Below are 12500 nucleotides of genomic sequence, written 5' to 3' on the forward strand. Positions count from 1 at the left end.
AAACCCCCCGATCTCACTTCCAAAAGTTGAAAGAAAATACTTGCCCTCAGGTCAGAGGAAACTAGCAGGGCCACTGGCCCATAAAAGTACAGCCAGCACCCCACATCACACACACACACGCACACACACACACACACACACACGCACGTGTGGTCAGGTCTGCAGGTCATTAGGGGCCTGCAGGTCAGTGTAGGTCTATGGTCTTACATGTATGTATGTTGTCTTTTGGGTACATTTAGGGACCGTTCGTTATTTATAAACGGGGTCACCGGAGGGATTTTAAGTGCTTCGATCAAAAGTTGCATGACCCTCCCCTGCCTGCTATATAATTTTCAACGACCCTCCAGCAGCATTTTCAAAAATGACATGACCCTCCCTGGCCAATTGTCGATGTCTTCCGCGCTATGAAAACACATCAACATATATATGCTACCGCCCTAAATTCAACCTCTGCTTTCTGATCTTACACATCACACTTCACCAAGATGGTGGCCATTTCAGTATTTACTCACTAACATTGTTGTGGAAACACAATGGAAACTAAATGCACACTTCCTGCAACTGCATTAGCCTACTTGAAAAGTTACTCCTCTAGTAATTATTCACATGAAATAAAACAATAAAGCATTGAGACCATTCAACAAAGCACACTGGGTAATAACAAATTCAACACATGAACTTGTTGCTATGGACTCGTCTCTAGGCTTCCTCAGTCATTGTAAAGCTGCCGAAGCTGAACATTATCCAAAACTCAATTTCTCAGACGAGCGTCAATTTGGGAGCTTGCTACACTTCTTCCTTCTCAAATGACTTGAAAAGCCGTTTGCACAATTTCACAAATAACATTAGTCCTGCATTCTGGCCTGTCTCTGTGTTGTCCTGTTGTTACCCCTTGCCCTTCCAGAGAAACAGATGTATTCAAATCATCGTTTTGCTTGCTTGAATGCGAACTCAGAGTGATGTTACAGTAACCTAGGCCTATTTAAGTTAACGACGTGGTTGTCGTGAGAGCACGAATTATTAGCGCTTGCAGTGTTCGGCCGTAGGCTACGTGCGCACCTTCCAGGCTACTCAGCTAGACAAAGAATTCCCCCTGTATATTCACTCCAAGTTGGCCTACCATAACTTAACAACTACACTGTAGACCATAAACTGGCTATTTATATGACCAAATGTATTTGTTCAACTTTATGAAGCAGAATTACGCACTGCTACTTGGAACGTTTTTGTTGGCAGGAGAGAGAATGACAGCGAATAACAAATTGCACTTGTTGCTGGTTACCAATACATACTATATATTTTTTTGCAAACAACAAAAACAGAAAGGATGGAGACAGCAAAGCTAGAGATGGGCAGGAACAAGGTCAATTGGTAGAAATGCTTGTCAAAACGTTAGGAGCTGGATGTGTGGATGAATGAAGCACAAGTATGCTTTAGGCTATGTTAAGCATGCAGACTGTTTAAAGTTAGGCTACACGGTAAACTACAAGTAAACCAAAGTTAAATTTAGCTTTTTTAGGGCTGGATAAAGTTGACCAAATGGATATAGGCTGTTAGGCGTGAATAAAGTAGGCTACTTTGTTGCTCCAACCCTTTCAACGTTAATGGGGACGAATGTTGACATTTTCCATATTTTGCGTGAGAAACCCGGGAAATCTCCCTTATTTTCATTGTTCAATGTTGACAGAGATATGGAACGAAAGAGAACATTATATGGCGACAGAAATCAACAATCAAACAAGCCACTTTGATTTTTTGCTGTTTTCATTAATACAAAAGATGGGTGACCCTCCCTTCTAGACAAAAAAAAGTTAGGTGACCCTCCCCTCAACAAAGAATAAAAAGACATGACCCTCCCCTATTTTCCTCCGGTGACCCCGTTTATAAATAACGAATGGTCCCTTAGCTTTCCAAAAACGGGAGATTTTTTTTCGGGGGGTGTCAGTGTTTATACCGGATCTGTGTTTGCATATTTAATACGTTTCATACACGTGTTTCAACACTGCATTTCGGTCGTTGCTTTTACCTTACCATTACCTTACGCATGCCAGTTATGTATCCACCAGCTGCCTGCCTGCAGCCTACTTCCAAAACTCCAAAGCTGCTTGCTGTCAGATTTGGTTCCGAGGGCACAAGTTCAGTGTATAAACAACACTCAATAACAGTTTATGTGATGTGTTAATCAATTAACTCAGTTAATCAGTTAATCAGTTCAACAATTTCACAACAGCTAGTTCTGGAGTAGGCCATTCAACTTGCCCGCTTGCTTACGACGAAACTCAGGCTGCGCAGTCGGCACCCGCTTCCTTATTTGGGTTTTGGGTTGCCAGGTTTTAGCCTATGACAAAACGGTTGAAATTGAAACTAAGTGATCGTGTATGTGTAGGGTGTATTTTATACACAATCTGGCAACGTGAATGGATCAATGATTTTAAAATGAAGTTTGATGGCCATGCAAATTACGGGAGTTTTCCCAGGAGGTATGGTCTATATGTATGCACAGAAGCTCTATGTAGGCTTTCTAATGGGTACATGTCGACTGGTGTGCTTGTGTATCTGTGTGTTTGGGTGTCTGTGCATGCTTAGCAGCACATATGTCTCGTTCCTTGTATGGTGCCCCCCCCACCCCCTATACTATTTATTGCCTATATGGCACCATTGTGCTTCTTAGACCTCCCTTTTTACCCCCTGCAACTTGTGGCACAAGCATTTCACTTTATTGCAAAGTATATGTGACAATTAAACTTTGAACTTGAACTTGAACTGAACACGCACGCACACACACACACACACACACACACACACACAGTGTTGGGAAGTAACTGAATACATGTATTCCGGATTACATATTTAAAATACAATATATAAGTAACTATTTAAATACAGTTACAATTTAAATGGGTGGTATTCAGAATACAGTTATATTGATACATTTAAGGGATTACATCTTAAATTAAGACATAGCCCAAGGCTTTTCAAACTCAAAGTCAAATATGTTTTATCCACACCATCTAGCATATGTATCTCTCAGGTGGAAATGAATAAATGGGCATAAAAAAATAATGTAGGGCTAACCACAACCACTCAAGCAGCCAGTAACGATAAAAGCTAATGAGTATCCTAATAAATACCAATGCTGCCTGGAAATATTCTTGTATTATTGCTTGAGTGGTTGTGGTTAGCCCTACAGTATCTTGTTTTTTCAGTGCTTATGTATTCATTTCCAGCTCTCCTTCTTCTACATCTCCTCCTTCAAGTTCAACCTGTGGCTGACATACAGGCTGCTTGCAGTATTGGATACTGTTCAAGCTTCTACATTGGTGTTATTTTCTGCACGGCCTCAATGTATAGGGCTACTTCCAGTAACAATTTTGATGCGCTCACAGAATCTTGGCTCTGAGCCAAAATGGGAGAGGTGGGGCCTGACAAGGTCTGTTATTGGATCAATCCAGTGTCAGTTTGAAAATGAACCAATGGGTATCTGACTGTCCTTGCTTTGGGTTGATCGTTGGCCAATCTAATTAATTTGTATATTCTATCGGGCCAGAGGTGTGTCGGCCCACTGGGAAAACGCCTGTATGCCAGATGTCCAGTCCGCCCCTGTATCAATCCATCCTCACTGTAAAGTAGGTTTTGTTTTGGGTTGTTGTTGACAGTATGGGTCTTACAAGTTTGCATAACCTCACATCCACTGCTATGATGTAATCCAATAAATTGTTCACCCCTCCTCACCTCCGTCGACTCCCTGCCACCACAAAGACACAACAACATACAACTACTGGAATACACTACTGGACTGCGTGCTGAAAGTGAAGCATATGCAACAAACTCCCCAGGGCCTCAGCAGGCAGATGGAGACTCTGAACAAATATTCAACCCCATCTTCCTTGATTTCCCATCACCACCTACACCCAATCACGTCCCCACCCAATCAAACTCCCCAGGCCACCCAAACCCCCCTGATCTCCCATCACCATCCCCACACCAACACCCCACCACCCACTTAAACTCCCCAGAATCCCCTGTATACCCATCCCCATCCCAACACTCCCCCACCCGCTCAAACTCCCCATGATCCCCTGTATACCCATCACCATCCCCACCCCAGCACATGATTTTCCCTGCAAGAATGGAAGGACTGCTGCCAGTAGCCTTGCAGCTTGTTAGTAGCCCAAGACCCTTAGCACCAAAGGAGCGCTTGGCACCTCCACGGCCTCCCCCTTTCCATTCAGAAGGATCTCTTAAGCAGCAACAACCTTTTAGTTCATATTCTCAGCTGGCATATAGCAGCTGCAGGGGACAATTATTTGATGATGATGATGAAAGTATTATATGATATTCTCAGGGTCCCTGCAACAGAAATGGTACTGCAGTAGTTTTGAGAACATGCCGGGACCCAGTAAGCCTATGACATTCTCTATTCCTGTATTGTCAAGTAATAGAAGACAAGTGCATCGAGCTTACAGGGTAAACCAGTCAAATCTCCTACCCGTACCACAACAACCTCAGATTTCCCCCGTGGATAATATTTCCCCAACACTTACAGCTAAACTAGCACTCCTAAATATCAGTTCTCTTTCTAACAAATCATTCTTAATTAATGGTTTGATTTGCACACACAACCTTGATTTCTTACTTTTAACTAAGACATGGTTAGATCAAGCAAACAGTGCTACTGCTCTCATCGAATCAGCTCCCCCAAATTTCAGTTTTTTGAATGCTACCAGAGCAAATAAAAGAGGTGGGGGGATAGCCACAATTTTCAAGACATCTTTTCAGTGTAATATCTGTGTGCTCGCATTAAGTCTTCTCCTCATATTTTATTACTGACAATTTACAGGCCTTCAAAACATTCAGCTAAAGTCTTTCTTGAAGAGTTAGGTGAACTGCTATCAGTCATTTGCATAGAGTTTGACTGTCTTATTATATCAGGGGATCTAAACTTGCATGTGGATAATCCTGAAAACAATTATGCCAAAGAATTAATTGCACTAATCGATACTTTCTCCCTAACACAGCATGTACAGGTGCCAACACACTCTCTCGGCCATACTCTGGACCTTGTTATCACAAAGGGTCTCAATGTCTCTACAGCTGTTAAAGACCTGGCCTTATCCAATCATTTCTGTGTGTTCTTTGATGTGTCTTTGTCCCCACACACTCAAAACAGATCTATAATGGTAAAAAGGAGAATCATAAACGATCAGACAAGTGCTCTCTTTGAGCAAGCACTTTCGCAGACGTCAAGTCAACTGTCAGACTCGGTAGAAGACTTGGCAAACATTATGCTCCATACATTGCTCCATTACAATTCAAGAAAGTTAAGGACAAACAGAAAGCACCATGGAAGCAAAATCCAGCTGTTAATCTCCTAAAAAGAGAGTGTAGGAAGACCGAAAGAAAATGGCGTAAATACAAACTTCAGATCCACTATGAAATCCATAAAGAGATGCTCTGCACATATAACTCTGAAATATGCAAAGCAAAACAGTCTTTCTTTTCTAACGTCATCAGTAGAAGTTCAAATAACACTCGTGTTCTATTTTCAACTGTTGATAAGTTAACAAATCCCCCCTCACAATTAGCGCCAGAACTTCTCTCAACTAATAAATGCAATGAGTTCTCATCTTTTTTCAAAGGTAAAATTGACAAAATCAGACTCAACATATCTATTCAATTACCAATTCAACACCCGGAACTTCCAGCTACAAATAGAGGGAAACTTAACTTGATGTCAGAGTTCAGCTTGATAGACCAGTGTTTCTCAAACTTTTTCAGACCAAGGACCACTTAATCAATAAAAAAAACCTCACGGACCACCTAGCTAAAAAAAAGAGTAGACCTACTTAAATAGTTACTTACACAATAGGCTTACTCACTGAGCCACGTTGCTTATTTTCTTTGCACCTTGCTTATTGTGTCAGAGGATTCATATGATTTAAACTGGCATAACTTACATAGGCAGCGTTGCAGAACTGTTTGGATTTACATACAAGTTGGTTCAATATGGCAAACAACTCATCTATATTATATTTTACCACATCTGCTCGCGGACCACTTGGGATAGCTTGCGGACCACCAGTGGTCCCCGGACCACACTTTGAGAAACACTGTGATAGACCACGACACACATGAAAAAACGGTACAGAAGCTCAGCTCTTCCACATGTGGCTTAGACATTCTGCCAACCAATTTCTTTAAAACTGTTTTTCACCTTATAGCAGCAGATGTCCTTCGCATGGTAAATTCATCACTGCTGTCTGGCATTTTTCCTAAGTCACTGAAAACAGCTGTTGTAAAGCCACTTCTCAAGAAGAATAACCTGGACGCCTCCATGCTAAACAATTACAGGCCCATATCCAATCTACCTTTTATTGGCAAAATTATTGAAAAAGTAGTCTTTAATCAACTAACCACCTTCCTAACATCAAATGGGTATTTTGATTACTTTCAGTCAGGTTTTCGGGCAAACCACAGCACTGAAACAGCTCTCATCAAGGTTTTCAATGACATACGCCTCAATATAGATTCAGGTAAAACATCAGTCCTAGTGCTATTGGACCTTAGTGCAGCATTTGACACTGTTGATCACAATATTTTATTACACAGACTAGAACACTGGGTTGGATTTACAGGCATAGTTATTAACTGGCTGAAATCATATCTACAAGAAAGGAGTTTCTTTGTTGCCATTGGAAACTGTACCTCAACACCAATGTCCTTGACTTGTGGTGTTCCCCAGGGGTCGATCTTGGGGCCACTATTATTCAACCTCTATATGCTCCCACTTGGACAAATCATCCAAAATAATTTGATTTCATATCATAGCTATGCAGATGACACACACATTTACTTAGCTCTATCACCAAACAACTATGGTCCCCTTGAATCTTTGTGTCAGTGTGTAGAACAAATCAACACCTGGATGTCTCAAAATTTTCTTCAGCTGAACAAAGAAAAAACTGAAGTAATTATATTTGGTAAAAAGGAGGAAAGACTTAGGGTTGCCACTGTCCTTGACACAAAAGGGTTGAAAGCAAAGGATACAGTTAAAAATCTTGGTGTATTAATTGACAGTGATCTAAATTTCAACAGCCACATGAAAGCGATAACTAAATCAGCTTTTTACCACCTCAAAAATATTGCCAAACTTAGAGGGCTGATGTCAAAAGATTATTTAGAAAAACTCATTCATGCATTTATCTCCAGCAGGGTTTATTACTGCAATGGACTTTTCACAGGCCTTCCTAAAAAGACTATCAAACAGCTTCAGGTGATACAAAATGCAGCAGCTAGGGTTCTTACAAAAACTAAAAGAACTGGCCACATTACTCCAATTCTTAAGTCCCTGCACTGGCTTCCAGTAAGTTACAGAATTGACTTTAAAGCACTACTGCTTGTTTATAAATCACTTAATGGAGCAGGACCTAAATACCTCTCAGACATGCTTCAGCAGTATACACCCTCCAGACCTCTGGTCTCAGGAGAAAAACCTGTTAGTAAAACCTGCTGTTAGAACTTAACATGGTGAAGCAGCTTTTAGCTGCTATGCGGCTCAGCTCTGGAATCAACTTTCGGATGATATTAAAAAGGCCCCAACTGTAGCCAGTTTTAAATCTAGACTTAAGACCAAACTGTTCTCAGATGCTTTCTGCTAACTGCACTGAGTTATACAGTAATTTCTGAATCTGTCTTGAAAATTATTCTACCTTGTGTCTTTTATTTTGTCTTTTTAATCATTCTCTATTCTTAAATGATTTTACCTTGTGTTTTATGTTTTCTTTTTATTATGATCTTTACCTTTTGAACTATTCTTTGACTATATTGCCCTTCTATGCTTTCATTTGTTATTATTATTTGGTTTTGTTTATGTAAAGCACATTGAATGACCTCTGTGTATGAAATGCGCTATATAAATAAACTTGACTTGACTTGACTTTGAGTAATCTATTGGAATACGTTTTTAGGGCATGTATTCTGTAATCTGTAGTGGATTACATTTTAAAAGTAACCTTCCCAACACTGCAACACGCGCACACACACACACACACACACACACCAGGCTCCTCTCCCCTGCTGGTTAACCATTAGCGTTGTGCTTTAGCCCGGAGCAGACCCAGGGCCCTAGAGGTCATCTGCATAATGGACATTAATTATTAGCGAAAAGCCACTTATCGCCAGCGCATAATGAAGGCTCAGGTTGCAGACTGGCTATTTTTAGAAGTCCTGTTGTGCCTGGCGACTGTCGCTGCCAACTACAACGACCCTCCCAGGCTCAGATGCCACTGCAATGCATCCTGGGATTAGTGGAGGAACAGTAAAGAAGGAGATGAAAATATCTGTCTGCTGCTTTTACTGTTCACAGCACACAAATACACACACATGCACTAGCATATATACTTACGCACACACACACACACACATGCAGACATACGCAAAGACACACATATGCATGCGAACACACACACCCACACACATGCATACACACTTTACATTTATACACACGTGTGTAGGATGAATGTATGCAGTCCATCCAGCAAATGTTCCTATGGAAAAAGTGTGTAAGGCACTCGTGCATGTTCAAGAGCACACGTGCACGGGCATTCCGGAGTGTAAACACACACTTCTGCACACACACTTATATGGACCTACTACTGTTTGTGCTCGTGTCATTACCTCACCTGTTTATCTTTACTTAATTACTTCATAAACACAATGTCTGCCTCTGAGACACTGGTTTGGTCATGTTTATGGTGTGTGTGTGTGTGTGTGTGTGTGTGTGTGTGTGTGGCCCTTATGAGTGACTTCTCTTCTCTTAAACAGATACACCAGACTGAAGCTGCAGACCAACCCTGAAACCGGCATCCCAGTGAAGAAGTAAGTCTCTTTCCTAAATCTGGTCTATATACAGTCTGGATCAGCTTTGAATCTGGTCTAGATCTAGTCGGTATCAGGTCTGAATCTGATTTATATAGAGTCTGGATCAGGCCTGAATCTGGTCTATATACAGTCTGGATCAGCTTTGAATCTGGTCTAGATCTAGTCGGTATCAGGTCTGAATCTGATTTATATAGAGTCTGGATCAGGCCTGAATCTGGTTATACAGTCTGGATCAGCTTTGAATCTGGTCTAGATCTAGTCGGAATCAGGTCTGAATCTGATCTATATAGAGTCTGGATCAGGCCTGAATCTGGTCTATATACAGTCTGGATCAGCTTTGAATCTGGTCTAGATCTAGTCGGTATCAGGTCTGAATCTGATCTATATAGATCTGGATCTGGTCAATATTTGGCCCATAGTCTGGAACGAAACCAGAACCAAATCCACTGCAGCATCTTTTGTATGAGAAAGAGCACCAATTATCAACACTGAGGGATCAATGGCATCCTTTTTCTTATCTTTGTGTGTGTGTGTGTGCTCTGATGATATACTAAGCAAATCCCCTCCTGTCATGGGTGGAGACATCTCATAATGCCTTATCTGTGCCATAGTATATTCCGGATGTTCTCAGCAGACCGGAAGCGTGTGGAGACAGCGCTGGAGAACTGCAATCTACCGTCTGGACGGGTGTGTACAGTGCCACACACACACACACACACACACACACACACACACACACACACACACACACACACACACACACACACACACACACACACACACACCCTCCCTCCTGTTGGTTGTCTGCCCTCCCTAACACACATTTGTTGTCATTGTACACATTATATTATTATTATATTGTATTATATTATGTCACACAGCTCAGGGGGGCCAGAGCAAGGAATCCACGGGCAAAAAAGAGTGTGTGTGTGTGTGTGTGTGAATGTGTGTGTGTTGCCAGAAATAGACCATGTCTAGGATGCCAGGGAAAGAGCTTAACCAGTCCTGTGTGTCACCCGTGTGTCAGGCTCCCGCCACTGAATCCCCAAGCCTACACACACCCACACCCACACCCACACCCACACCCACACACACACACACACACACACACACACACATCCCTGGATCCGCAGAGAAGGGATTATGTATGCTGATGCAGCACATGAATTCATAAGTAACGTGTTTGATTGATTGTGTGTGTGTGTGTTAAGCAACAACTCAGTATTTTGTGGTTGCCATGGGTCTGTATTTACTTCACTGTAAATCCCTCATCTTGCAGTGACATGAAAACCACCTGAGTCTGTTAGTAGTGAGAGCACACAAATTCCCTGCCCTGAGCGCGCGCGCTCTCTCTCTCTCTCTCTCTCTCTCTCTCTCTCACACGTATCTAAGTTGTTAGAGCCCATCGTCCCCGCCTTCAACACAAACTGTTAGTGATGTAGTACTCGAGTCTGGTCTCGGATTTTCAGACCGAGTCTTCGAGACCATCGCCTTTTTTTTAATGTTTTTATATAAAAAAAACACACAACACATAAAAAAAAAAAAAGCAAAAAAAAAATTTTGACGGGCATTATTTGAAAACGACATCCCGTGGTGAAAGGTACTGCCTTCAGAGCCGTTTATTCACAGGCCTGATAGCGCTCCGGCATCCTGACGTGTCTGCGGGAAAAAAATCAGGTTAGCATTTGTGTGATCTCACGTGCAAATTTCTTTTGTGTTTCCCATACACTACGAATGTGTTTCCCACACTGGCAACGCGAAACCAAAGTCATAGAGTGCAACTTTATGAGGCCAGGGGAAGACACCAAACTTGTCGATAAAGGTATAAAGAATAAATGGCGCTGGTCTTGGGTAGAGGAGGTGGGTGACAAAAAGCCCTTTGGAAGCTGGTGTCAAAAACTCCGGCAACCAGGAGCATGTTTCTGCACTTTGCACAAGGAAAATATTATATGGAACTAGAGGGGAAAAAGTGCTGCCACGGCACGAGTTAGGCCCTAGTCATCAAGCAGCTGTCGACCAATTCAACACACCTCACAGATGGCTGTTTACTCGGTCGCTCCTGCGCTCAAATTCACGTCAGATCGCTCCAATCAATTTCGCTCCCCGACTTCACTTAAAAATCATCCTGCTCCAGTAAAATTGCTCCACGCTCGCTCCAGTTTAAAAGAGGGAGAGAAAAATACAAGCCGAATTGTCACCTTAAACAGAAAACTTAAATCCCAAAGAACTAAGAGCAACGGCAATTTCACTCATAGAGTATTTATTTTAAAATGCAACACTGATAGTGCATCAACGAACAAGCTTGGCAACGTCAATACACATAGCCTAAGTGTATATGCTATGACTAAAGGGATCAGTGGAATTATTTGCCTAAAGAATAGGCGTAGCATCCAAGTTTTACTTTCATCCTTCTACTTCATATGAAACATATTCAAATTGCTCACGTTTTTTTTTTGCTCTCCTTAACACACTCTTATGTTTCTGCAAAATGTGTCTTCTTAGATTCCAAAATGAATCTTTACTCACTGAAACAGTGTCACTACATGGTCTACATTGTATCTAGTTGTTTTGTAGGAATAATAGCCTACACATGTATGACTTATCAGTTAACTTTCTAAAATATTTAGCGAACTCCATCACCACTCACTAGCTCTGATCTGTCGTTTACAATCGCTCATCCACTCGTCACTTTGTGTCAGAAATTAGCGGAGGATAAACTCGCCCTTACGCATCTGTCGGTCTTGAGGCATGCGGGCTATCTTATTACACACGGCATCTCATCATAATTTCAAAGAAATCTGTCCGACAAACTTAAGAATAACATGTTTAAAATAAATGGTGCATATTTTGCAGAAAAATGAATGTCTCCTTGTTCATGCCCTTTAGTCAATGGTTAGGCTACTAATCAATTCTAATTTACTTTTGAGTATTATAATTGCACCCACTGACCTTTCTTGGTATGGCTGTAGTATCTGTAGTCTCAGTATGCTATACAAGCAATAAGTATGCAGGTAAGTCATGAACAGGCCTACCAGGCCCAGGGTCCCAGGAACTCTGGTGCTCTACACAAAGATGCTACTGTAATATAGGCTTGTATTGGGTTTGTTCATCTTATGTCTGAATGATGTCCATTTATATCCACAAAAGTCACCAGAATCTATCATCTAAGGTACTATTTATCAAAATCTTCTTCCAGGGGAGCACACCCCTGGATCCTGCTTGACAATTATGTTGATCAGGGCATATATCTTGGTTTAGGGACCCGCTTACCTCCCAGGGAAAAAAGTTCAGGCTCAGGATTTTTTTCTACTATCACCCCTGTATTTATCTCTATGGCTCTGCTGCCGGTGAGTGTCAGTAGGTCAGCATAGTCCACATTAAGACGTTAAGAATGCTCCTCTAAACAATTCTCAATCTAGCTTAGTCTGTAGGCCTAACTGTTGATTATTAACTGGGGTGATATTAAATCATGAATATGAAAACTGACATGTTTTTATGGTATTGGTCTTGACTCGGTCTCGACTCCTAAAGGACTCGGTCTCAGCTCGGACTTGCTTCCTCAAATAATCGGTCTTGACTCGGACTCGACTGTATTTCAAAACCAACGGACTCAGTCTCAA

The 12500-nt window shown here is 41.7% G+C and overlaps 1 protein-coding gene across 1 annotated transcript in view; it reads left to right on the forward strand.

Annotated features, from left to right (window-relative positions):
- plcb1l (phospholipase C beta 1-like) overlaps positions 1-12500 on the forward strand; it is a 158234-nt gene that overhangs the window by 80692 nt on the left and 65042 nt on the right. Inside the window, exons 6-7 of the mRNA XM_076273344.1 lie at positions 8824-8877; positions 9492-9567. Coding sequence (XP_076129459.1) covers positions 8824-8877; positions 9492-9567 — 130 coding nt within the window. The remainder of the gene's footprint in view (positions 1-8823; positions 8878-9491; positions 9568-12500) is intronic.

Source organism: Alosa pseudoharengus, unplaced genomic scaffold (assembly GCF_046254945.1).
Source record: "Alosa pseudoharengus isolate Yale_2024_CS ecotype anadromous, Long Island Sound unplaced genomic scaffold, YU_APseudo_1.1 YU_APseudo_1.1_scf_7, whole genome shotgun sequence".
In the NCBI taxonomy this organism is placed as follows: domain Eukaryota; kingdom Metazoa; phylum Chordata; class Actinopteri; order Clupeiformes; family Clupeidae; genus Alosa; species Alosa pseudoharengus.